Source organism: Nicotiana attenuata, chromosome 8, assembly GCF_001879085.1.
Source record: "Nicotiana attenuata strain UT chromosome 8, NIATTr2, whole genome shotgun sequence".
Classification (NCBI taxonomy): domain Eukaryota; kingdom Viridiplantae; phylum Streptophyta; class Magnoliopsida; order Solanales; family Solanaceae; genus Nicotiana; species Nicotiana attenuata.
Genome location: NC_031996.1, coordinates 7792369 through 7819947, shown reverse-complemented (window position 1 = coordinate 7819947; position 27579 = coordinate 7792369). Strand labels below are relative to the sequence as shown.

General features: G+C 40.4%; 1 protein-coding gene across 1 annotated transcript; it reads right to left on the bottom strand.

Moving 5' to 3' along the window:
* LOC109231765 (transcription factor MYB80) lies at positions 4934–7800 on the bottom strand. The gene is made up of 3 exons (XM_019397395.1): positions 7608–7800; positions 7087–7216; positions 4934–5717 (listed from the first exon to the last, which is right to left on the bottom strand). The coding sequence occupies exons 1-3, from the start codon at positions 7738–7740 to the stop codon at positions 5009–5011; spliced, it is 972 nt and encodes a 323-aa protein (XP_019252940.1). The 5' UTR covers positions 7741–7800; the 3' UTR covers positions 4934–5008.

Sequence of the window (27579 nt, the reverse complement as noted above, 5' to 3'; positions counted from 1 at the left end):
TTTCTCAGTATGTCGAAGGTCTCCCGCAAATGTTTCAAATGGTCCTCTGCTCGCAGGGACTTAACTAGCGTATCATCAATATAAACCTCCATTGATTTACTTATTTGTTCTTCGAACAATCGTTTTACTAGGCATTAATAAGTAGCACCAGCATTTTTTAGCCCAAACGGCACTACATTATGGCAATAGGTGCCCTACTTAGTGATGAACGAAGTCTTTTCCTGATCCTCCGGGTTCATCTGTATTTGATTGTACCCAGAGTAGGCATCGAGAAAACTAAGGATCTCGTGGCCGGCCGTGGCATCGATCATGCAATCGATATTCGACAAAGTAAAGGAATCTTTAGGGCATGCCTTGTTTAAATTCTTATAGTCTACACACATTCTAAGTTTGTTTCCCTTTTTAGGGACTACAACTACGTTTGCTAACCATTCGGGATATTTTACCTCCCGAATGGATCCTATATTAAGAAGTTTTGTTACCTCATCCTTAATGAATGCATGTTTTACCTTGGACTGAGGTCTTCTCTTTTGTTTCATCGGGCGGAACTTCGGGTCCAAGCTTAGTCGATGCGTAGTGATCTCCGGTGGGATCCCTGCCATATCTAAGTAGGACCAAGCAAAGCAATCCATGTTATTTAAAAGGAATTGAACTAGTTTTTTCCTAAGCTCGGAAGTTAACCCCGTGCCCAGGTATACCTTTCGATCGGGCAGATGCGATCAGTATGACTTGTTCTAGCTCTTCGACCGTTGACTTCGTTGCAACGGAATCATCGGGGATCATGAAGGTTCGAGGTATCATATAATCATCATCCTCGAAGGTTTCCTACTCCTACGATCGGGCCGAGGTCGGCGACTGTGGTTGCTATTTGACTTCTTGTTTTCCCTTTGATTCCGATCCCTTTGTTGATGACAGAGCCGATACTGGTATTACCTCATCGATTGCAAACATTTCCTTGGCGGCGGGTTGTTCATCGTACACCGTTCTGATTCAATCTGATGTTGGGAATTTCAAGACTTGGTGAAGCGTCAAGGGCACTGCTCTCATATTATGGATCCAAGGCCTTCCGAGCAGCGCGTTGTACTTCATGTCGCCTTCGATCACATGGAACTTTGTTTCCTGGATAGTCCCGGCCACATTTACCGGTAGAATGATTTCCCCTTTGGTGGTTTCACTTGCCATGTTGAAGTTGTTAAGTACCCGAGCAGCGGGCACGATCTGATCTTGGAGGCCGAGTTGCTCTATGACCCTTGATCGAATAATATTTGCCGAGCTACCTGGATCAATCAACACACGTTTAACTTGAATTTTATTCATAAGGATAAATATTACCAGTGCGTCGTTGTGAGGTTGTTCGATCCCTTCTGCATCCTCATCTTTGAAAGACAAGGTTTCTTCTGGTAAGTAGTCCCAAATTCGCTTTTCCCTCGTGATTGTCACTTTGCTGCGTTTGAATACCGGTCCTTGAGGGATATCGACCCCACTAACGATCATACGAATTACGTGTTGTGGCACTTCCTGCTCGTTCTGCCTGTTCGAATCTCAATTTTTGAAGTGATTCTTGGCCCGATCACTTAGAAATTCTCGAAGGTAACCCTCGTTGAATTGACGGGCTACCTCATATCTCAATTGTCTGCAGTCTTCGGTTCTATGACCATGGGTACCATGGCATTTGCACATTTTATTAGGGTTCCTTTGAGCTGGATCGGTCTGTAAGGGTCTTGGCCATCTAGTATCATTAATCCTACCAATGGTTGATACAATACCTGATGCATCGATGCTGAAGTTGTATTCTGACAGTCGAGGTGCTTCTTTGGACCCGGCATCCCTATCGAAACCACTTTTGCTCATAAGCCCCCGAAAAATTTGTCCCCGGTCATTCCTTCTATCATTCTGTATGGGGTTGCGTCCAAGCCCGTTATTTCTCTGATCTCCACTGTATGGTTGGTATCTATCTCTATTCAACCGTGGTTCCCGATCGACGTCCCTTTTAACTCTGTCCACAGGCCTGTTGGGATAAATCGAGCCAATTGGAGTTCCCAGTTGATCATTTTGACCCTAATCTTCAACTGATACCGATTGTGTACATCGGCCCAAGTGATAGCTCGATATTCGATCAAATTTTGCTTCAACTGTTGTGAAGCTATGGAGCTTCGAGTGTTGAGACCTTGTGTAAAGGCTTGAACACCCAAGTCGTCGGTGACCGGAGGCAAATCCATTCTCTCCGTTTGGAACAGAGATACGAATTCCCTGAGCATCTCGTTATCCTTCTATCTTACTTGAAGAGGTCCAATTTCCTTATTGCAACTTTAATGGCTCCGGCGTGGTCTTTCACAAAAGAATCTACGAGCATAGCAAATGGATCAATAGAGTTGGGGGGTAAGTTATGATACCATATCATAGCACCCTTCGATGAAGTCTCTCCAAATTTCTTCGATAGAACGGATTCAATCTCATCATCTTCTTAGTCATTCCCCTTTATTGCGCATGTGTAAGAAGTGACATGCTCATTAGGATCGGTGGTCCCATGTATTTGGGGATTTCTGGCATACAGAATTTCTTAGGAATGGGCTTCGGGCCGCACTTGGAGGGAAAGGCTTCTGCACGAAATTCTTCGAATCCAAACCCTTTAGAATCGGAGGTGCCCACGGTATTTGGTCAACCCGTGAGTTGTACGTCTCTACCTTTTGTCATTAGCCCCGATTTTCTTTTCACCTGGTTCGATCCGCTTAGTGAGCTTGTCGAGTATATTCATAATGGCGGGGTTAGTCCCCGATTCATTGACGTTCGATTTCTCCGGTATAGGTTCGATTATATGAACAAATTCTTGTAATGTTTCGAGCTCTATTCTGCTTGGTGCTCGATTCTGATTTTGGAGTTGCGCTATCGCAGCTTGTTGAGTTTGCAACATTTGGAATATCATTCGAAGGCTAATTCCGCCTTCTTCTCCAATCTGTGCATTCTGATCGGTTGCTCGGGCATCTCTCCGGACGCTGTTTTCGTGGTCGACGCCCAAATTCCCATTAATGGCAATATGAGAGCTGACATCGACTAGGTCTATGGCCGGTGGTCCATCGAGGTTGACTGGAGGTACTCCGTTTTCCGGGGCGATTATGTTTTCGTTTTCTCCATGAAGACCAAGGCCGTTGTTTGTGTGAGTAGGTGCTACTTAAGAGTTTGACATGTTGATTCCTGAAATCAAAGACACTTACGAGAACAAGCGTAAAGCAGTGTGTGTTATGGGAGTTAATACCAGGCAATCACTATTATCCTTAGTCCCACTGTGGGCGCCAAACTGTTTACCCTTAAAATTGGATAACAATTAAACTTATAATATGGTTTTAAGGATATATGATTTCACCTACTATCAATTGATAAATGCAAAGAGTAATAATAGAAATTAACAATATTATAAAGCAAACCAGTGTTTGAATAAAATTCAGCCCTCGAGCTTGAATACCCTTGAACTAATTTGTGCAAGAACAGTTAAAATATGACAAGCTGATGAACAAGGATATGAACTATAGAAAAGGCTTTGATATCTCAGAGCGCAAGGTGCTTACAAAATGATTAGGACCCTCTGTATATAGTAGAGGAATACTATCTATGGTACGTTTCTAATTACGGAAGTAAATCCTATGATTAGCCTAAACAACTGCCTTTGATTTGATCCGTTCCGAGATTCCAGCCATGATCTTCGGTCAGTCACAGATATCTCGCTTTCATGTTATTGTGCTTTGCTCGGAGCCTGCCTTATTTGGTCTCGATCGCTGCCGGCCTTGATCTCGGTAGGCACTTCGATTCTCGAGCTCGGTACCTTGTCTTCGTCACTTTGATCTGTTCTACTACGAGGCTAACCCTCGATGCAACTCCCTGGTTTCGATCAAATAGTAAAATCGGGTAGGCCCGGTTTTAGCCGTATACAATCTCAATTTACAATGAAGAGATGATAGTAGATCTATGTTGTATAGGTTTAATTGTATTAAGTCCGAACAGTTTAGGTAATACTCTATGCATTTACTCGGTCACATATTACATTCGTAAATCCCTGTCTCTCTGTTTTGCAGAGGAAATGGACTGCGACAAAAATGGACTGAGAGTATAATTAATTTGAAATTTTTTGATTCTAATTAATGTTTGAAGTTTTCTTAAATTTCTACCTAACCATATTATAAAAGAACATGTAAAATGAGCATATGATGCATTGTTGGTTTGATGTTATCATATTTGTTCCACCAGCTTTCTATCAATGTTATACCTATAGTCTATAGATGTTATGCTATAAGGGGTCGTTCAGTAGGGTGTATAAGAATGATATTGAATATGGTGTATTAGTAATGCTGAATTATTTCTTATCGATTGTTTGGTTTGGTATATTAAAAGTTTTGAAAGGGCATACAATTATGTCTTTATACATGCTTATTCATGTATTAAAGACCATGGTAATACTAATGTCATGGTTTCTATGTAATGGTACTGAATAGGGTGTATAACTAAAACTTGTATTAGTTAACATACGTTGAAAAACACAGCTAAACAAGGAATTAATAATACTAAAACTAGTACATGTATTATTTTCCCTAATACATGGTACCAAATGACTCCTTACTTGTCCACTATACTAAATCAAGAGAAAGACAATTTTTTTCCCTATTTTACCCTTACAATTAACTACTCATTACCCAAATTATTTTCCAAGACTTTTGGAAATGCTATTATTATTATGGGTAAAATTGTAAAATATATACTTCATTTTTTTAAAGAGAGTGAAAAGTCAAAAGCGAACAACTGAAAATAAACTGAGGGAGTATATGTGGGTGTGGGTGTGTGTCATTTATTTTGAAACAGACTACGTGAAAAGAATGTCATATAAATATAACAGGGAGCAATAAAATATTTGACAAATTATCATTAAGATCATTCAAGAATGAGATTCATTTAAATTCTCTCTTTATTGTATGACATTCTTACCTAGCAATTAATTTCAAGTACTATTACAACAATCTTTTCAAACCATAGGATTCATCAAATCATCAGATGATATGTCCCAAAGAACACAATCAGAATTAAACATAGTTGTCGATCCATTTCTTGTTACTATTTCTTTTCCACCCTCAGAATTTTCCCCACAATTCTCATTGCTAATAATTCTCTTGTTTTGCTGTATTTCTCCTCCTGCTGTGCATGTACTTCCACTACACAAACTTTGGTTCCAAGGTGAACCCTCTCCTTCATTAAGTAAAGAAGCAAAATTATAATTAAATCCTCCATTTTCAGGAAAATTACTAGTGTCCCAATTCTTGATAGGATTTAATATGTCAGGTTCTTTAATTGCTCTTGATAATCCATACTTAATTTTCTCAATAGTTTCATCTTTATTATCTTCATGTTTGACACTAGTACTCGGTACATTATTTGGCGCTGTTGTAGCAGTATTGGCCATTCCAAATTGCTGAAATTGAAACTGAAAACCGATACGTTTTTTCGTCAAAAGATGGAGCATTTCATCTTTGAAACATCCAAGCGCTGCTTCAGCTAAATGAGGAACTTGTGGTGGAGATAATGTGTTAGCAATTTCACTTATTAAGTGAGAAAATGGCTTGTGTGTTACTGGATCAATTCCCATTCCAGATAACTTCTTTTTCAGCTTTGTGTTCCAGTGATTCTTGACATCATTGTCTGTGCGGCCAGGCAGCTGAGCAGCAATCACTGACCATCTGTTGGAAAAAAGTTGGACAAGCACTGAGTCAGGGGCGGATCTATAGGGGCAGACGGGCCGAAAAATTATATTGTATATAAATGGTCAAATTATTTTTTAACATATATGTAGTAGACGTTGAAGGGAGACTTGGAGCAACGTATAGTTGTCTCCATGTGACCTATAGGTCATGGATTCGAGTCGTGGAAGCAGCCATCAATTCTTGCATTAGGTACAACATTTCTCTGGACCCTGCGTGAACGCGGGATGCCGTGTACACCGGGCTGCCCTAAATGTAGATATATAGCAGATGTTGAACCCCCTTGTTAAAAATAATGTCTCCTCCATTGACTGAGTAACCATATGAATCAGTAGGGTGGAGCAACATTAAAGTTGTCTGACCTATAGGTCGGGTTCGAACCGTAGAAGCAATCACTAATGCTTGCAGTAGGGTAGGTTGTATACGTCACACCCCTTGGGGTGCGGCCCCTTCCCTGGACCATGCACTAATGCTTGTATTAGGGTAGACTGTCTCCATCACACCCCTTGGGGTGCGGCCGTCCCTGTACCCTACATGAACGTCGGATGCCTTGTGCCTCAGGCTACTCTAAAAAAGTGTATATATATATAGTAGATGTTGAACCCCTTGCTAAAAGTTACTGCCTCCTTCATTGACTGAGTAACCATATGAATCAGTTTGATAAACACAGTCTAATTGATGCTACTCATATTGGAAGGCACAAAAGCTAAATTGGAAGAAATTGTGAAATGATGGGTAATTGGAAATATGGTAATAGGTCCTTGATATCTCAACAATCAAATATCAAACAATTGAACTCAGTGTGGCAGAGACAGAAATTTTTATAAGAAAGTTCTAAAAAACAAAAGTGTCATAACTGAAATTACCAGTGACCTAAAGCAATTTCAGAACCACATTTGACATTACAATTAAACTATTCTTTTATGTCGAGGAGATTTAAAAAATTATAATTATACGGAAAAAAAATATTTTTTCTCTATTTGCACCATATAACTTCTATACATGGTTTCAATTGAACCTCCTAGATTAAACTAGCTCCGCCACTGATTACACCATAATCATTGAAAATGGCCGTACAATTATTTCTTCTAATATTATTGGAAGAGAGCCTTGGCGCAACTGTAAAAGTTGTCACCGTGTGACCAAGAGGTGAGGAGTTCAAATTATAAAAACAATCTCTCGCAGAAATGCAAGGTAATGTTGTATATATTAGACCAAATATGGTTCGATCTTCCCTAAAACCCGTATATATAGCAGGAGCTTAGTGCACTAGATTGCATTTTGATCCAATATGAGGCAAAAATATTAAGGGGGAAATTTCCAGAAGCTAAATTATTAAAGTTTTTACCTATTGCCAAGAACAGAGTGAAGTGTGACAATGGTCTGCTCTTCTGCCTCTGAAAACTGTCCATGTTTGAGATCAGGCCTAAGGTAATTTGTCCATCTTAATCTGCAACTCTTTCCACATCTCTGCAAACCTGTTTAATAGAAAATTAACAAACTCTTGATCATGTATATATATGCAATTTGCACCATATATTCTTCTAAGGAATTTTATGAAGAAGTAACCTAGATAGCCGCTCAGTCAACCGCTTAAACTAAATATAGCCAGCAAATATATAATATATGTATAATCCATGTATAATATGTGTATAATCATAAATCATGTATAATCAGTGCTTGCATTAGGGTAGGCTATCTACATCACATTCCTAGGGGGTGCGGCCCTTCCTCGGACTCTACGTGAATGTGGGATGTCTTGTATACCGGGCTACCTTTTTCGTGTATAATCAGCGCATAGTTTATGTATACCGGCTAGAAAAAATAAACTGTGAATCCGGCCGGCTATTTGTGTAAAGATCGACGTACCAGCATGCTTAGGAATTAAACGCCAGTTACGAGTTCCATGTTGTGCAATGTAAGATGAAAGCTTGTGATCTTCCTCAGGAGTCCATTGCCCTCTCTTGACATTGTCTTTTTCACAACATGGGATTCTGCCCATCTCAAAGTTGTAAAATTTGCAAGTAAAATTTTTCTGTTAGGTTGAAATTTCTTTTCTTTTTTACTTTCTTTAGTGTGTTGTAAAAAAAAATGGAAGGAGAAAACAGTTTTTATTTGGTGATTGTAAGGTGTAAACAAATAGAGAAATGTATATATAGAGGGTAATGTTAGAATTGGCATGCATCAAAGGCGCATGATAGGATTAAAGAATTCAACGCTATTGAGCGTGTGAGACATTGGCCGGTAGCTCACCCACAAGACGCCCGGTCAACTCTCTCTCTCACTATGTGTTTGTGCATATGGGGTTGACTGATATGTGTGTTGCTCGGATCGTGGGGTGCGTGTTGGATTCTCCAAAAGTTAAATATTTTTAAGGATCCGACACAAGTGTGTCGACGTGTATAGAGGATCCAAGCAACATGGATTGCTAGTGGAGGCAGATGGAGTCTGGAGTATGTGTTCAATCAAAGGCAGATCCAGAATATAAAATTTATGAGTTCCTACGGCGATCTCAAGTTAATATTCAATAAAAAGTGGGTTCACAGTCAAATATTTATAGATATTTTTTGAATTTTTAATACATATATAAGATTCTGACAAAAGCCATTGAGTTCCCGTGAACCTGCATGTTACACTTTGGTTCCGCCACTAAATTCAATTGGTCCAACTGAACCAAACATTTTCGATACGGAATATATTTATATATATGTGAAAATCACTAAAATTTTAACATTGGTTAAATTTTGAATCCATATTTTGAAAAATACAGTGTGTTCAATATAATGGGCAAAACATTAATGTTGAACTCATAAAGATTAAATTCTGAATCCCACTATAAATGTTGGTGAAAATTATGGAGAGAATTGGATGACGTGCAAATTATGTCATTTTAAGAATTTAGGTTACTAGAGTTGGGCTAGTCTTTCGGAAGTTATAAGGTTTTTGCACGAGTGGGTGCATGGTTTATGTGTCATGAATCATGATATTAATTACATGCATTTTTTACAAAGAGGTGCATTTTTCATTTGCATTAGAATATTTTTCTCAAGAGTGTCTGGTTGATGTTTTCTTGTCATAAAGGGCCACTCTCTTTTGCAGGAATCATAGAGATCCAATGAACAAATGATAAGCTGCAGATGTAGCTAGATACGTTGCTCGGATTTAAACTTTATGGGTTCTAAGCTTGTCATCAAAATTATAGCTAATCTTAGTTACTAGAATCGTAATTAAATATGATACATATTTAGTTAAAAAATTGATGCAAATATAAAGTCTAAACAAAAATTATTGAGTTCGTCCAAACCCATACCAAATACTCTAAATGTGCCCCTGGCTACAGGCGTGGCCCCTAAGGAGATTAGACTTTCAATCTAATATTTGTAATTTTACTTTGCAGTCTTTACTTCAACAATAAAAAATAAGAAACAGAAATATATGTCTGTATGAACATATAATATCGTTTCAAAATTCTTATATATATATATATATATATATATATATATATATATATATATATATATATATATATATATATATATATAACATTGCTTGAAAATTAACACTAACTAAATATCAATTTGGAATAAAAGTTGAACGTTATTACAACTCGAAGCCTCAAATATAAACTTATGTACTAATTCCATTGTCATAACACTTGATCACAAAAATATTTATACAGCAATTTGCAGTGCTTTTAGAAAGGGCGGCTCTAGGGTAAGGCAAGTGAAGCCCTTGCCTTAGGCCCTCAAATATTTAAGGCCCCAAAAATAAGAAACACTATTATATTATTATATAATATATATACTCCATAATTTATATTTGTATAATTATTAATAAAAATTTCAAATTTTAATAATTTTTAACATTTGGTAGATGTAAGATTGAGTGAGTTAATAGGATAAATTTTTCTCACTAAATTAAATAATATATTTACCTTCTCATCAATTTTACTTTTCTTCCTTTGTATATGTATAGTCTTTTTTCATGGTTCTCATGATTTTACTTTCTAATTTCAACTCAAATTCTCTAAATTAACTATTCCTTTTTGTCACATTTGATTGAACCACACACCAAAAAGCAAGTTCTTTTGTCTCTAATCTTTTTTAACTAAGAAATTCCCAAGACAAATGTCGCAAGGTTCAATACGATGGATAAGGGGCTCACCCTTTACCATTTTCACTTAAGGGAAGAATTCAATACCATATGACGTGCGCCTAAATCATACATCACGAGTTGCGCTCACGCCACTAGATCAAAGTCATGTAGGTTATTTTTGTATGTCAATATTATATGGATTTTATAAAAGAAGTTTCAGGTCTTTGTAATATATATTGATTTTAGGCCACCAGTTCTGTTGAGCCACCCCTCATCGACGATCAACAATTATATATAGACTACTGACCCCCCCCCCCCCCAATGAACGTACTGTTCAACCAGCTTTATTAACATTTGGTAACTGAATGACACGCTCTGTAACGACCCGATCAGTCGTTTTGAGCTCTAGCACGTCGTTCGGTAGTTTGAGGCCATGAACAGCTTCGTTTCAGGTATTATAACTTGCACGCATGGTCGGAATTGAATTCCGGGAAGTTTGGAGTTGATTTGGAAAGAGAATTCGCATCGAAAGCTTTAAGTCAGAAGAATTGACAAGCATTGGATCTTTGAGTAAACGACCTCGGAATCGGGATTTGAAGGTTCCAACAGGTTCGTATGATGATTTTGGACTTGGGCATATATCCGGATCGGGTTTTGGATGACCCGGGAACGTTTCGACACCGATTGTGAAAGTTAGCATTTTTGGAAGAATTTCATACATCTGGGTCGAAGCGCATTTCAGTGTTATCGATGTCCGTTTGGGATTCCGATTTTGGGAATAGCTTTATATGGTGATTCTGGTATTGGGAGCGCGATCGGAAGAGGATTTGGAGGTCCGTAGGTCATTTTGGAGTCATTTGGCTAAAGTTAGAAATTTGAAGGTTTTTGGAAAGTTTGACCGGAAGTGGACTTTTTAATATCAGGGTCGAATTCCGATTCTGGAAGTTGGAGTAGGTCCGTAATGTCGAATATGACTTGTGTGCAAAATTTAAGGTCAATCAGACGTGATTTGATAGGTTTCGGCATCGAATGAAGAAGTTTGAAATTCTAAAGTTCATTAAGCTCGAATTGGAGGGCGATTCGTGGTTTTAGCGTTGTTTGATGTGATTTGAGGCCTCGAGCAGGTTCGCGCTATGTTGTGGGACTGGTTGGTATGATTGGACGGGGTCCCGGGGGCCTCTAGTGGATTCCGAGTGGTTAACGGATCGAATTGGAGTTAGGAAGAAGAGCTGAGGCCTGTTGTTATCTGGTGTAACCGCACCTGCGAGGTCTTGGCCGCAGGTGCGGAGCCGCAGAAGAGGCCAAAGGAGCGTAGATGCGGTTGAGAAGGGAGAAGGCTGGGACCGCAGATGCGGTCATCTTGCCACAGAAGCGGGACCGCACCTACGGAATGAGGGGGCATGGTGAAGGACCCCAGACGCGGTAGTGGGGTCGCACCTGCGGAACCGCAGAAGCGGTCAGGTGACCGTAGGTGCGGAAAGGTTGGAGGCAGTGTGTTCTATTAAAAAACGGGATTTGGCCCATTTTCCTTCATTTTCTCTTGGTTTGGGTGATTCTTGGAGGGTTTCAAGAGGGAGTCTTCATCATCAATGAAAAGGTAAGCCATCCCCACCTATTATGAGTTAAATACATTGATTATGTATATATTTTAACATGGAAATTAGTAGAAACTTGAGGTTTGAGGAAAAACCTAGAAAATTGGTATTCTTGGATTTTGACAACGATTTTGGACGTGAAATTGAGAGTAAATTGATATATTTGAGTTCTTGAGGTTGTGGGCAAATTTTATCTTCGAAAAATTTCGGAATCCGCGTACGTGGGCCCGAGGGCGATTTTGTCAATTTTTCGATCGGGGTTAGAAATTGTAATAAAATGGATTATTATGAGTAATTGAGCATATATTAATGGGTTTGCGTAATTATTGGCTAGTTTTGGAGCGTTGTGCATCGATTTGAGTCTTCGGAAGGGCGTGGAATGCCGGTTATGGAACTTCGGGGCGAGGTGAGTCTCCTTTCTAACCTTGTAAGTGGAAATTATCCCCATAGGTGAATTAATTGGATATGTGCTTCTATTTGTGGGGGCTACGTACGCACGAGGTGACGAGAGTCCGTGCGTAGCTTCTATTATGCTTAAGTCCGGGTAGTCTAGGACCCAAAAACATGCTTTACTTGAAATAATTGTAACCTTATTGACAGTTTAAATTGCTTTAATCGTATCGAAGTGGTAAATGATTTTTTAAAAGAGTTAAACTTCGTTTTCTCGACTTGTAAAAGAGAAATTGACACCTCCTTGAATAATTGTTTCCCTGATGAAGTCTTGATTAACTATTTGAATGTGTGTTTCTATGTGTACATGCATCGCATGCATGATTCGTGAGCGGGTTGATTGTTTATTTATATTTGACCGCGGCGCATGTATGATTCGCGAGCGGGGTAATAGATGCATCTATGGTTCGCTCCATTCGACCCTCTGGCAGTGCATAACTTAAATATTTATTGGATTGGGCCGTACGACCTCGACATGATTTACGCATGCTTGTATTGCTTGCCTTGAGATTCATAGATGTTGATATTTGTTCTCCCTGGCCTGAGATAAATGTATAAATGATGAAAATGAATTTGGAAATTTCCTAAAAACGAATTAATTGTCTACTTCATGCTATTGAGTTACAGCCATTTTTATAAAAGTCCTCGATTTACTATATTATTGGTATATTATTATTGGACCACTAGTAGGTGTCGAAGTTGACCTCTCGTATCTACTTCTTCGAGATTAGACGGGATACTTACTGGGTACACGTTGTTTTTGCACTCATACTACACTTCCTATGCCTTTTATTTTTGCACAGGCTCATGTATGTCTAGTGGCCTAGTTCGGCGCAGCGACATGGTTGATACGGAGACTTAGGTGAGCTGCACTCCTCGAGACGATCCGCAGCCAGCAGAGTCTCCTTTTGAGTACTGTATTGTATTTTTTTTACTGTCCAAATTTGTATTCCGGACGGTTATTGTATTACATTGTTTCCTAGAAATAGCTCATGCACTTGTGAAACTGGGTTCTGGGATGATTACGGGATTATTCAATATTAAGTTTGTTAAAGAAATCATTTTTATTTTAGTGAAGTTCATTATTTATTATTTAATGTATAAAAGAAATAATTTCAATAAATACTAAAATGGGAATTATCTTCTTGGTGTTGGCTTGCCTGACAGTGGTGTCCGGCGCCATCACGACCCTTAGTGGATTTTGAGTCGTGACAACATGGTATCAGAGCACTAGGTTCCCTTAGGTCTCACGAGTCATGAACGAGTCTAGTAGAGTCTTGCGGATCGGTACGGAGACGTCTGTACTTATCTTCGAGAGGCTACAGGACTATTAGGAGCACTTCCTTTCTTTCTTTCCTCATCGTGCGATTTGATCCCTTTGAGGCTTATGCCTTCATTTCCTTTCTATTCAATCTTATGCGACCCGAAGCGCTATTTATAAATTTGGAAATGAGTAATTGTAATGGTCCTACTGATGTGGTGCGGGATGTTTCTCCCTACATAGTTGTCTGGGCTATTTTCGTCGCCTTGCGGAAGGATATTCTGTCGTTTCAGCTCAGTAGCTGTACTTCTGAGAGCTTTGAGGCTATACACAAGATGCTATGGTGCTTATGAACGGTTATCGTGCAGTATTGATGTGATGATAGGATGCTTACCTATGTGTCGGGGCAGTGGATGACTTGAAGGGAGGTTTACTCAATGCACGATTCAGAGATTCGGTGTTTTATTTCCGGCGGAGGTAAGACAATCGGACTATGTATGTTTAGGTTGGGTTGATGGAATAACGATACTTGGTGTTTTCAAGTGCGGTGGAATTTTCATCTGCGACGTGGTGTCATCGTCCTCGATTGAATGTGTTAAGTTTGCCGGGGTTATGATCTTCTTCAATTCGCCTTTGGGCGGGGTATTGTGAAATGGTGTCAGGGAATGGCTATCAGAGATCGCGGTGTGCGGTGGTTCAGGATCGAAGCGGTATTTCTAATGTTGACGGCTCGAGAAAGATGATCTTCGGAAGGATTTAAAGTTAGTGGCGATCTATTGGTCCAGGTGCTACAGAGATAGATTTTTATTTAAGGCAACAACTGGGCAGCGAAGGATGGGGAAGGACACGTGGGAAGTTTCTTGTGGTGATTAAACTTCTAGAAGGCCAAGTACGGGAAGCAGGAGTCGAATAGTTGCTGAAAGGAGTGAGTTTGACCAAAGTGGGAGAGTGGCAGAGTAGTGTATGGGTCCTGTGGTGGATGACTGCACACCCGGAGAAAGAGTCTAGAGTGATTTGAGATTCAAGGTGGACAGTGACTGGTCTATGGACTTAATTTGAAATATCGGCTATTATACAGCGGGAGATTTGATACAACAGAAAGGAGTTGCTTGATATGAAGAAGGATACAACATGACTTTGGATTGGAAGGTATTGTCGCACATTTGGTTGATTTCCATGAGGAGTGAATGGGCTTGTACAACTCGCGAATGAGCATGGGCTCAGGTTGGGTTACGGATTTTGTAGTAATTATGCAGTGCAGCATCATTGGGAGATGTCGGCATGTAATTTCCACATGTGGGTTAGCTCCTGTGAGCAGGTTAGCGGTCGCGTGGTGTTGATGAATCTAAGGTGAAGAATTCTACTGGCGATACGGTAAGAGGTCGAATAGGCAAATGTGGTTAGTGATTCAGAGTGTTCATGAAAGGTCAAACAGAAAGATTTAGAGGAATTTGGCGAGTTGGTGGTGCAAGATCATGTCAATGATAAAGAAAGAATCTTGATGGGTTCCAGAGTTGTGTAGTGGTGACTTCAAGCTAAGTGGGAGAGTCCTACCGCCTACTATTAGGTTTCATGGTTATCTGCTTGTGAGGTTTCGGGTTATCGGCGTATTGGTAAGTTATTCCGGCTAAGGTAAAAGAACATAAGTGGTAATTTGAGCAAAGGAATTGATAAAGGTGTGCTATAGTTTGCCTTATTGGCTCATGTTCAGGCTTTGGGAGGATTCAAGATTTATGCTTTGTCCAGTACAAGGGAAGTGATTCAGTCGGCTGCTTCACTGAGATGGGTGTTCATGTGCCAGTGAAGCCTTGGAGTTGATTATATTCGGGACCAAGTCACAGTGGTTGACTCTTAATAACAGTCCTAGTGGATTCAAAGGTTAAGGCATAATGCCTAAGGATTTCGAGTCCATAAGTATGGGTAAGAATCGAGCTTTTGCAGTGGATTATGAAAAGAGGCTCGGAAGGTTCTATGATATCTTCGGCTTGTAGTGTAGCCTTTGGAGGAATGAGAGAAAATGACTTCGGATTCGCAAAGGAATTATCAGAATGGATGTACCAGTTGAAATATTTACGGCAGTCTTTCATTTTTTAGAATCTTATAAAGGATCAATACCTAATCGTAGACTAATATGGGTTTGGAGACAATGTGGTCTCGTGGAATGGGGTCACTCAAGATGAGTGCGGGTGTAGGTTTGTGATGAAAGGAGTGGAGCTATTATTATCTCTAAGGCAAGTTAAGGATGAATTAGAAAAAGTTAGATTGGTTAGCCATAGTGGAATGGGCATATTGGTGGTAGTGATCAGTTCCTTCAGCGTGATTAAGTTATACATGTGATTTGTGACGATGCGTGCGAGGTTTGACGACCGTCGTAATCGATTTTATTTGGAAGTATTCAAGTATTATGGCCTGTTATGTGTAGGCGAATCCCAGAAGGGTTATGGTGGTTCAGACCACTACTTGAGGATTGGAATGTTCTACGGTTATGAGAAGTTACTCGCGTGTTGCTATGGTTCTCTTAGAATGAGTTAAGTAAAAAGTTTCTAGGTGATGAAGTGTTTACCATATTGGTGGTTCAGGAGTTATGATGAAATTCTAGTACTATCGCATATTGGCGTGTTAGGTGCAGTGAGCGGTATGAAATTTGGAACTGAGGATCAAAGTTACAATTCGGTGTTGGCAAGGATGTCACAAGCTCGGATGCGCAGGAAAGGGATTTGGATGTTTAGAGTAAGCTGGTATGGTCTTCAGCGTCACCCGAGATCGGTGTTTATGTAGGAGGCTTTGCATCCTGGTTACAGATTCTTGATTTGCTTTACAGTATTAGTGTGGCCAGTGGTATGGAAGTGCAGACTTGTTACTTGGTGCATGAGATCGTGGAAGCGTATCACATGGAAGATTGTATAAGTGAGACGTGTAGGCGCTTGGCTGATTGAAAATTTAAACCAAGTATTATAATTGTGGTAACATCGCTAATTTTAGAATTTATGCCTGAAGGGTACTCAGTTTATTGGGTTGTGGACTGTGGAGATTTACTCTGGTTATGATGGTTGTTCTGGTGAGTTATAGGAAAAGGGGATAATTATGGACCCTTGAAAGGTTATTTGCCTAGTACGGTGCGATAAGAATCGGCTTGAGGTTTGTGGATGGACTTAAATATGAAGGTGGGCTCTATATCAGACCGGATGTGTTCATTTCGGCATGACGTTCCTTATGAAGGAGTATTCGGAGTTGGATGCTATTTTGTCGTTGGCTATTTCATGTAATGATATATTGGGTCGTGTGAGTTGTGAAACGATTTGATAAATTTCTTACGTGTTAAGGTTCTGCGTAGTGATGGTGTTATATGAGCGGGATGGATCTTGTGATTCAGATTATATATCGCACCCTAGTTGTGCTTGAGTTTTGTAGCTTATGGCGCTATCTGTCTCCCCAAGGATGGTATTATGCACTTAGCATGCTTGCAACCGGCATTCGATATTTTGTAGTAATGAGCAATTTAGCTCGGTGAGTATCTCCTCGTGTGAATTTTATGTTTGGATCGGGTGGCACGCCACCACGGGTATGTTGTTTGGATCGGGTTGCACGCCGCAACAGTGTGATGTTGAGTGCAGTCCCCTATATTCTATTTTTGTGCGTTTTGTATCTCATTTTTTGAGGAAGGTTCATGACACCTTTTCGGTTGTCTAATTAGTTGCGAGGGTTGAGTAGTCCCTTCCAGAGTTTGTTTCCTTGTGCATCACGTTCGAGTTTGTAGCTTATTGGCACGTTGTGGCATCATATGAGACTTTTGGTCATGTTTGGGGTGGCTTATTACCTGAGCAGCTCGTACTGGGTAAGACGAGATTGTTGGATCTAGGATCAGTGCGATCGGATCATATGAAGTATATTAAAGAGCAAATACCATTATTTGGTTTAGAATGAGGTAATGATTCTTGTCAGGAGTTTAGACTCAACGGTTTGTCGACTCGGCAATTGGTTATGAATTTCTACAAACCTCTTCCGTCGTGGCGGTATTGCAAAAGTTGGGGCAAGATTTATATATGTCATGAGGTGCATTACGAGCATCAGATTCGGCGAATGTCAGTTATTATGATCAGAGAATATTATTATGGTCCGTGAATGATGTGGTGCAGGGTGAGAATCCAGCAAAGGTATGCAGTCATATTCTGGTACGTCGTATGGTGATTGATACAGTGTTCGTAGGTTGGAAGCAGGCCTGGCAGAGAATTTCGGGTGTTGGAACTGGGTTCTAAGCTTATTTGTTTGAATAAAAGAGAATATCTTCAGATTTGCTCGAGCTAATGTGCTCAACTGAGTTGTGGTAGCACGGCTAGGTGCAAGAGGTGTTTAACAATGATTTTGGACAACTCCAGCACAGTTCTTAGCACGTTCGAGGACGAACGTATGTTTAAGTGGGAGAGAATGTAACGACCCGATCGGTCGTTTTGAGCTCTAGCACGTCGCTCGGCAGTTTGAGGCCATGAGCTGCTTCACTTTAGGTATTATGACTTGTACGCATGGTCGGAATTGAATTCCGGGAAGTTTGGAGTTGATTTGGAAAGAGAATTTACATTTCGGAAGCTTTAAGTTGGAAGAATTGACAAGGATTAGATCTTTGAATAAACGACCTCGGAATCAAGATTTGAAGGTTCCAACAGGTTCGTTTGATGATTTTGGACTTGGGTGTATGTCCAAATCGGGTTTTGGATGACCCGGAAACGTTTCAACACCTATTGTGGAAGTTAGCGTTTTTGGAAGAATTTCATAAATCTGGGTCGTAGTGCATTTTAGTTTATTGATGTCCATTTGGGATTCTGAGTCTGGGAATAGCTTCGTATAGTGATTCTGGTATTGGGAGCGCGATCGAAAGTGGATTTGGAGGTCCGTAGGTCATTTTGGAGTCATTTGATTAAAGTTAGAAATTCGAAGGTTTTGGGAAGTTTGATCGGAAGTGGACTTTTTGATATTGGGGTCGGATTTCAATTCTGGAAGTTGGAGTAGGTCCGTAATGTCGAATATGACTTGTGTGCAAAATTTGAGGTCAATCGGACGTGATTTGATAGGTTTCGGCATCGAATGAAGAAGTTTGAAATTCTAAAGTTCATTAAGCTCGAATTGGAGGGCGATTCATGGTTTTAGCGTTGTTTGATGTGATTTGAGGCCTCGAGCAGGTCCGCGTTATATTGTGGGACTGGTTGGTGTGATTGGACGGGGTCCCAGGGGCCTCGGGTGGATTCCGGGTGGTTAACGGATCGAATTGGAGTTGGGAAGAAGAGCTGAAGCCTGGTGTTATCTTGTGTAACCGCACCTGCGAGGTCTTGGCCGCAGGTGAGGAGCTGCAGAGGCGGCCAAAGGAGCACGGATGCGGTTGAGAAGGGAGAAGGCTGGGACCGCAGATGCGATCATCTTGTCGCAGAAGCGGGACCGCACCTGCGGCCGACAAGCGCAGAAGCAGAATGAGGGGGCCTGGCGAAGGACTGTAGATGCGGTAGTGGGGCCGCACCTGTGGAACTGTAGAAGCGGTCAAGTGACCGCAGGTGCGGAAAGGCTGGAGGCAGTGTTTTCTTTTAAAAAACGGGATTTGGCCCATTTTCCTTCATTTTCTCTTGGTTTGGGCGATTCTTGGAGGGTTTCAAGAGGGAGTTTTCATCATCAACGGAAAGGTAAGCAATCCCCACCTATTATGAGTTAAATACATTGATTATGTATATGTTTTAACATGGAAATTAGCAGAAACTTGGGGTTTGAGGAAAAACCTAGAAAATTGGTATTTTTGGATTTTGACCACGATTTGGATGTGAAATTGAGAGTAATTATATATTTTATTTCGTGAGGTTATGGGAAAACTTTATCTTCATAAATTTTTGGATTCCGGGCACGTGGGCCCGAGGGCGATATTGTCAACTTTTCGATCGGGGTTAGAATGTGATGACCCAAAAGGTCATCTCGTGTTTTAGAATCCAATTCGGGGTTCCGATGCCTTCAAGACCTCATCTTACTTCTCCTCGGCTTGCGTGCGTAGTCCAGGCGTGATTCCGAAAAGCCTTTATGTGAAAATTTGAGAAAATAATAATTTTTACCTTTAAAAGTAATTTTAGTTGACTTCGGTCAACATTTTGAGTGAACGGACCCGGACCCGTGTTTGACGGTCCCGGAGGGTCCGCAGAAAAATATGGGACTTGGGCGTATGCCCGGAATCGAATTCCGAAGTCCCTAGCCTGAGTAATGAATTTTTGTTTAAAATTATTAAACTGAAAATCTAGGATTTAAAGAAATTGAATAATGTTTGATCTTGTTGGTATCGGGCCCGTATTTTAGTTCCGGAGCCCGGTACAGGTTTAATATAATATTTAAGTCATGTCTGTGAAATTCGGTGAGAAACGGGACTGATTTGACGTGATTCGGACGCCCGGTTGAGAAAATAGGAATTTCAAGTGTTCTTAAGGATTTCATGTGTTTTGGTGCTAAATCCATAGTTTTTGATGTTATTTTGGCGATTTGATCGCACGAGTAAGTTCGCATGATGTTTTAAGACTAGTGTGCATGTTTGGTTTTGAGCCCCGAGGGCTCGGATGAGTTTTGGATAGGCTACGGAGTGTTTTGGAACATAGGAAAAATTGTTGGTATGACTGAACCTGTTGCAGGCCTATGATCTTGCAATTGCGAGATCAGGCATCGCAATTGCGAACCCTGCAGGTTCCGCTTTTGCGAGGCTTTTATCGCAATTGCGATCATAAGCTGGGCCAGGCAGTCTTCGCAATTGCGAAGAGCTCTTCGCAATTGCGAAGACCTCTTCGCATTTGCGAAGTAAAACTGGGTTGGGCAGTGATCGCAAATGCGATCATTTAGTTGCATTTGCGGAGGTTCTTGTTCGCAACTGCGAACATACCTTCGCAATTGCGAAGGCAGCAGAGATGGGGAGAACTTTGTATTTGCGATGGTTCTTCGCATTTGCGAGCTTCGCAATTGCGAAGCTCAGGTCGCAAATGCGATATCTGCGGCTGTGTAAAATGGACTTAGACGGGATTTTTGATTCATTTCCCAAATTTTCAAAACCTAAACCTCAAGAGGCGATTTTCCAATGGCTAGTTCTTCTCCAAATCATAGGTAAATGATTCTTAACTCATTTCTTTCAATCTATTACATCTTTTTGCAAGATTTAATCCTAAAATCTAGGGTTTTCATGGTGGAATTGGGTGTTTTTGGGTAGAACCTAGGAATTTCGAAATGTGGGGATTTAGACCTCAAATTGAGGTCGTATTCCAAAACCAATTGTATATTCGGGCTCGGGGGTGAATGGGTAGTCGGGTTTTGATCCGAACTTCGAGTTTTGACCAAGCGGGCTCGGGGTCGATTTTTGACTTGTTGGGGAAAATGTTAAGAAAACTATAATTGTGTATTGGAATTGATTTATTTAGCAATAATTGATGTTATTAAGTTAACTATGACTAGATACGAGTGGTTCGGAGGTGGAATCTAGAGGAAAAGCGGTGATTGAGGCTTGATTTTGGCCGTGGAATCAAGGTAAGTGTTGTGGCTAACCTTAGCTTGTGGGATTAGGTATTTTTACCTTGTTTGCTACATGTTTGGTTGTTGAGTACGACGTATAGGTGAGATGACGAGTACCTATACGTTGTCGTCGGGTCATAGCATGCGAGTGAGTCTTATACTTGTGACTGTTGTATTCCTTATTCGTACTGTTCATGCTTAAACTAGTTATTCTTTATGTTAGACAAATCTTATCATGTTTTCCTGGAACTAGATATTGGTTGAAGTATTGATTCAAGTTGAGATTTATACTGTGAAATTAAACATTGAAGCGAGGTTGGTTACTAATGATTCCCTTGCCGGGTTGTTATTGTTCTGTTGTTTGGGTGAGGAAGAGTGTAAAGCACGAAGGGTGATGCCGTGCAATATTTTTTGAGTGAGTTGTTAATGCACAAAGGGTGATGCCGTGCCATATTCTACTAGTGTTAATGCACGACGGGTGACGTCGTGCCATATTCTGTGAGTGTTAATGCACGAAGGGTGATGCCGTGCCATGTTATGAGAGAGTTGATGCACGAAGGGTGATGCCGTGTCGTTTCTATTATTTCTTATGGTAAGGACGAGAGTAAAAGCACGAAGTGATGCCGTGCACATGTTTGCTATGTTATTACTTCCATTGGTGCAAAGCATGATATTTACTACGTTTCTTTACTGTACTATTTTCAGGGTTTGATATATCCCCTCAGCATGTTTTCCCCCTTCCCGTTATTATCTGCTAGATTTCTGTTTGTTATATTTTCTCGTATATGACTTAACTGCACAGGTTCATGTTATTGTCGTGTCTTAGCCTCGTCACTACTTCGCCGAGGTTAGGCTCGGCACTTACCAGTACATGGGGTCGGTTGTACTGATACTGAACTCTGTACTTTCTGTGCAGATTTCGGTACCGAACCTCGTTGATCAGAGTTGGGTTGCTGCCTTCAGTCCATCAGGAGACCCAAGGTAGATCTGCCGGCGTTCGTAGACCCTGGAGTCCCCTTCCCTTTATCTCAGTTTCCCTTTTTTCTTTCATTTCGAGGACAAATGTATTTTCTTTAAACCAGTATTTGTAGTAACTCTTAGAGCTCGTGGATTGTGACACCAGATTTTGGGTAGTCGTGTATTAGTGTTTAGATTGTTATAACTTCCGCATTTCTTTACCTTGTTTTGTTTAAATTAATGTTATTTACAGTTTTGGATAACAGTTAGTGTATTAGATCTTTATCTGTTGGCTTGCCTAGCATTCTAAAAGTTAGGCGCCATCACGATCCCGACGGTGGGAAAATCGGGTCGTGACAAGTTGGTATCAGAGCACTAGGTTGCCTAGGTCTCACAATTCGCGAACAAGCTAGGTAGGGTCTAAGGGATCGGTATGGAGACGTCTGTTCTTATCCCCCAGAGGCTACAGAGTTTAGGAACAACTTCCCTCCTATTCTTCTCTTTCGTGCAATTTGATTTCTCAATGCTAATCGAACTTTCTACTCTTGTTCATTCGCAGATGGTGAGAACACGTACCGCTTCATCAGCTGATCAGCAGCCCGAGCCCCCAGTGGCAGCTCCTACGAGGGGCAGAGGATGAGGCCGAGGCCGTGCCAGACGCCGAGGAAGGGGCAGGGCTCAGCCTAGAGCTCGAGCAGCAGCACGAGTAGCGGAGCCTCAGGTGGAGTTTGATGATGAGGTTCTTGCCCATACCGTTCCGGCAGGGCCAGCTCAGGTTCCAGAGGGGCTCATCGCTACCCCGGTACTCCAGGATGCTTTGGTCCGTCTAGTGGGCCTTATGGAGAGCGTAGCTCAGACTGGCACATTTCCTATAGCACCAGCCGTCTCTCAAGCTGGGTGAGGAGCCCAGACTCCCGCTACCCACACTTCAGAGCAGATGGCTCCTCAGTTTCAGACTCCAGCAGCTCAGCCAGTGGGAGTAGCTCAGCCAGCTGTTGTGGCTGAGGCCGCTGGTGGGTCCACTACGTCTTCTGATGCTTTGCTGAGATTGGACAAGTTCACCAAGCTTTTTCTGGTTCATTACAGTGGGGCAGCTTTTGATGACCCACAGGATTATATTGACCGCTGCCATGAGGTATCGCGGAACATGGGGATAGTGGATACCAATGGGGTTGACTTTGCTGTATTCCTGATGATAGGGTCCGCCAAGAGATGGTGGAATGATTTTGTGTTGACTAGACCAGCTGGGTCTCCTGCCTTGACTTGAGACCAGTTCTCTCAGCTATTTCAAGAGAAGTTCCTCCCTATCACTCAAAGAGAGGACTATCGCAGGCGATTCGAGCATCTTCAGCAGGGTTCTATGACTGTCACTCAGTACGAGACAATCACGCCCCAAAACCGAGGAGCGCGACGGGCGCTCAACCGAGTAAAGCCGACTGAGCAAGCATGTTAGATTTCATTCTACCCAAAATCGTCTTTGAACAAAGAGGAAATGTACACCATTAATCAAATGCTATACATATATCATTAACGACTTCCATTTCATTTCCATTAGCAACTTCGTTCATAATTTTCAAAATATTACAAGTTTTATACATTTTTTCCAAATATCAATATTTCTAATTCAATTCCCCATTATCAAACACCACCCACAACCTGTCTACGCAGCCTCTAAATACAACAGAGTAGTATGGAAATGTCGGCAACAAGGCTCCGGCTATACCTCAAAATACAAGTACATGATGAACAAATGGTACAGGACCCCAAAATGAAGCGTGGCTCATTAAGTCGGCTGAAAAGAGGATGCGCCACTAGCTGCGACCAATACTGTCTGCTATGGAACCACCTACATCCATTTAAAGATGTAGCGCCCAGGCAAAAGGGACCTTAGTACTATCGAATAGTACTAGTACGTATAGCTAAAAGTCCTCTTTCAAAATAGAATGCCAATATAAGGAAAGACAACCATATAAACAACAAGTAACAATCAAAGATATCCAAAGGCCAAGTTAAACATAACAATTTTTCAATATACGAAAGTTCATATGGTGAAAATGACACTCGAGATATGAAGACAATATTATTATTGGATAAAAGATATTTAATACCGATTCACCACAATTCACAATACTACTGTCCACAATACCATTGTTCACAATATGCACATTATAACCAACTCCCAATTTCAATCACAATTTCTGTGCCAATATATACTTATACATATTCCACCGTGAATCTTAGCACGGAGTCCGATCACGACACGACCGGCTAGGTCATCTCCCTTGGAGACATTTAATACTGTTACATCATCATCCACAATACCACCGCTTTCTTGCGCGGAGTCCGATCACGACCCGATCGGCTAGGTTACCTCATATGAGACATGTATCTCAATCACAATTTCATCCTTGCTTTTCGGTTTCAATATCAGCACAGTACCACCATGTGTGCGGCATGGCGTCCGATCTTGGCCCGATCGGCTAGGCCGTATTACCAAGACGTTTTCCCTTTTTCCATCAATCATCTCATTTTAAGTTTATATCACACATATCAATTCATCAGCACTTGGGGCCACAATCATTACATCATACTTGGCACTTGGCCGCATTTCATAATTCGAGCTCTTTCCACATATTTCACATCAATATCAATTTCAACAACAAGCCATTCAATTCAAGATGTCAAGTACACATGAGAGGAAACATGAATCATGGACATATAGAGTATTTAAGAAATCATACACCTCAAGTTCATTAGCAATGGAACTTTAAACACAAAGGATTCTTCCCAAAGGAGGGGACACACCAAACCATAATAGAAACACACATCAAAGTCATAAACAAGCAATTACACCAATTATTCTTGAATTACTCCTTTCCAATCACGACAATATACAATTTCAACATCGGAGTATGTAACAACTCGGATCATATTGGAGGTACTTATAAGGCAAATCATTATCTCGAACAGCCACTTATGGGCATAAATTGAGTACAAAGTCTTTAAGCCACTTTATTTTTGAAGTCATTTACAGAAAGTAAAGTCAAGGCTCATTTCATAATCTGTTCATATTTTCTCATGTCATGGGCATCACCAGGCACAATTATAACTCAAGTTCTCGGCACGTTGGCCACACTCATTTTCCCCAAATTCATTTCAGACATCTTTATTGATTACCAACAACTAGACACAATCAATCAAATACATTTGGTATACATAAGAGCAATTAGGAGTATCAACCATATCGAGTTTTCTCACACAATTTGGCATACTAGCCTTTATTTGAAACACGACTCAAAGCCGTAACGTTTTAATACGCAACTCATACTTAGAATATGTATATCTGTGTTCATAAGGCTCATTTCGGAATAGTCATGTTTATGGGTAATAACCCGGAATATAAGATTTATGAACTTTGAGCCAACTATACTTGAACTTATGAAAACATTTATGGAATTCGATTCTAAGAGAGAAAGTTTAGCCAACATACCTTGTTTAAGCTTTCCTTAAGTTACTACAACGTTCCGAAAATTCTAGCAATCCCAATCTACTTTGAGATATAACAAAATCGAACACAAATTAGGGAGATATTCATGGTTTCAGCTCATTTGAGCATTTTATCAAACACTAGTTGTGCATCTTGATTTCAAAGCTCTTCTACATGATTTCCTTCATTCCCCAACCCTACCTTTACTTATTTGTGTTCAACAATCTTCCCATAAACCTAATTTGTACATGCATGTATACATAATACTATTACACCCAAGAATCGTACCTCATAACCCATCTTATACCCAAAACTCGAAATTAAAGTCTAGTGTATAGAACCTTACCTCTTAGATGAAGATCTTGTGATTGATTTCCTTGATTCTTGAAGATTGATGAAAGATTGAATGGTTATAATGTTAGGCTTCCTCCTTCTCTCTCTAAAATGCTCTCACCTATCTCTAGATTTAGTTAAAATAGCCCCAAATGAAGCCCCAAAGCTTATTTATCAATGTGGGTTCGGATATGAAAATTTTCAAAAATGACCCCCGAAGTCAATTATGGTGCAATTATGCTATAGCATAATCGATATGTGGGCAGCAGACTTGCAGCATAATCATTATGGGATAGCATAATCAACAGCATAATCAATTATGCGACAGCATAATATTTTTCCCGGCTCTGCTTCACTATGCGACGCGTATTCAGTCCGTAGATTCGTTTTGCGATCGCGAAATTGATTGCAAATCCAGCCTTTGGTAATGTGATCATAACTTTGTGTAGGAATGTCCAAATAATGAATGGTTTGAAGCGTTAGAAACTAGACTCGAAGACGTTCATTTGATAGGTTGTTCATAACAAAAAACCTTATATATATTTAGATATGCTCGTTCAAAGTGTTGACTTGTGCAAACTCATTTGGAATTTTAGCCTATTATGTAATTTTCCAATTTGACTGAGAGTTAGGCCTTTCCTTGGACCCCAAATTACTTATTATATGAATTATGCATTTATTTACCATATCCAATTGATATACATCATTATTATAGCAATAAAATATTATAATTAGCCTACCTGACACCACGAAATCTTAAATTACTTAGTAAAAGTTTCCGGGGCCTTACATTCTCCCCCGCTTAGGATCATTCGTCCTCGAATGAGAGGTAGAGTCCGCCCCAAACACCTAACATAACATATCTGTTTTCTAACCTACCTCAGGTCCCTAAATTTTGACTAACTCCCAAATTTTTTTCAGAAATTTCGGCAGCATCTCCTTTGTAACTAGGCCTATCCACCTGCTAGAGAACCACCAAAACCATCCTAACAACTCATCCACAACTCGATAAAGCACCACAACGTATATATCAGTAATACTAATCTCAGCATTACAAGCACTACATTATCATAAGGATACCTGGACATGAACTGCGCATTTTTAAACCATAACACCTAGAAGGTACCTTTCAAGTCAAAACCAATTGCTATACAATCAAGAGAAAATACTTTATTTCCACAACACTCTCGGCCTTCAATGTGGCCTCTTATACTTACAGACTTTGCCATAACACATTCGCGGAAACAATCTCCACTCCTAGACTTATCTAACAAGGATGACAAATAGATACCCCTCATAAGCCAATTATCCATTAACTTCACCTTCAGTAGTCTCCACGAAAATTATACACAAAGTATCTCCAACTACCTTTCCTAGACATAGGCACATGAAAACTCAAGGTACACGGATGGCAATAATAGGGGAAACACCATACACATAGTTCGTCCTACTTCTTTCATGATTCCACAAATCCCAAAGTGCATTACACCTACTTCACCTTTATTAGTCATTTCACATAGTATTTTCATGGAGAAAATCTTGAGAACGACTTGCTAACTTTCTTTAACTCTAAATATCTATGTCGGACACCCAAATTAAACCCTTGGCGTCCTTCAACCATTATTCTATGATGGGCTAGAATGAATATGACTATAGAGTTCCTACCCAATATGATTGATCATGGAATGATGCTTCCTTTTTGACATGCTTGAATGTACACCCTCGATAGATTACTACAAGTAGGAACAATGAGGTCCGACATTGGGCTGGAACTATTCAAGGATCCATCAATGTGCTGAGTAGAGTATTTCATGAGGTTATATACCCTAAGAGTCATGATGCTTACTACTGATAACGCTGACATGATTATTCATTGTGATGACATTATTGATTTGACAAAATGGAGCATAGAGTTAACTAATATATTGGAAATAGAAATCATTAAGGAGGAATATTCAAGTACGCGACCCAGTCGTCTCCTGGAGTGTAGGGGAAAATCAGTTTATCAAGAATGAGAATACTCTGGCACCTTGAATGCGATATGGGTTTCAATATACATGAAGTTGAATTACACTCCTAACATTAACTGACACAAGGAATCTATGCCACAAGCCCATGAGGATGCAAAAGAAGTTGAACACTTATGTGATT

Bases quoted from the DNA above. Each gene is read 5' to 3' on its own strand.
- LOC109231765 (XM_019397395.1), bottom strand. From the start codon at position 7,740: ATGGGCAGAATCCCATGTTGTGAAAAAGACAATGTCAAGAGAGGGCAA. The intron at 7,217-7,607 runs GTACGTCGATCT...TCTATTAAACAG, and splicing joins TTTAATTCCTAAGCATGCTG to GTTTGCAGAGATGTGGAAAG. The intron at 5,718-7,086 runs GTAAAAACTTTA...TTTTTCCAACAG, and splicing joins CACTCTGTTCTTGGCAATAG to ATGGTCAGTGATTGCTGCTC.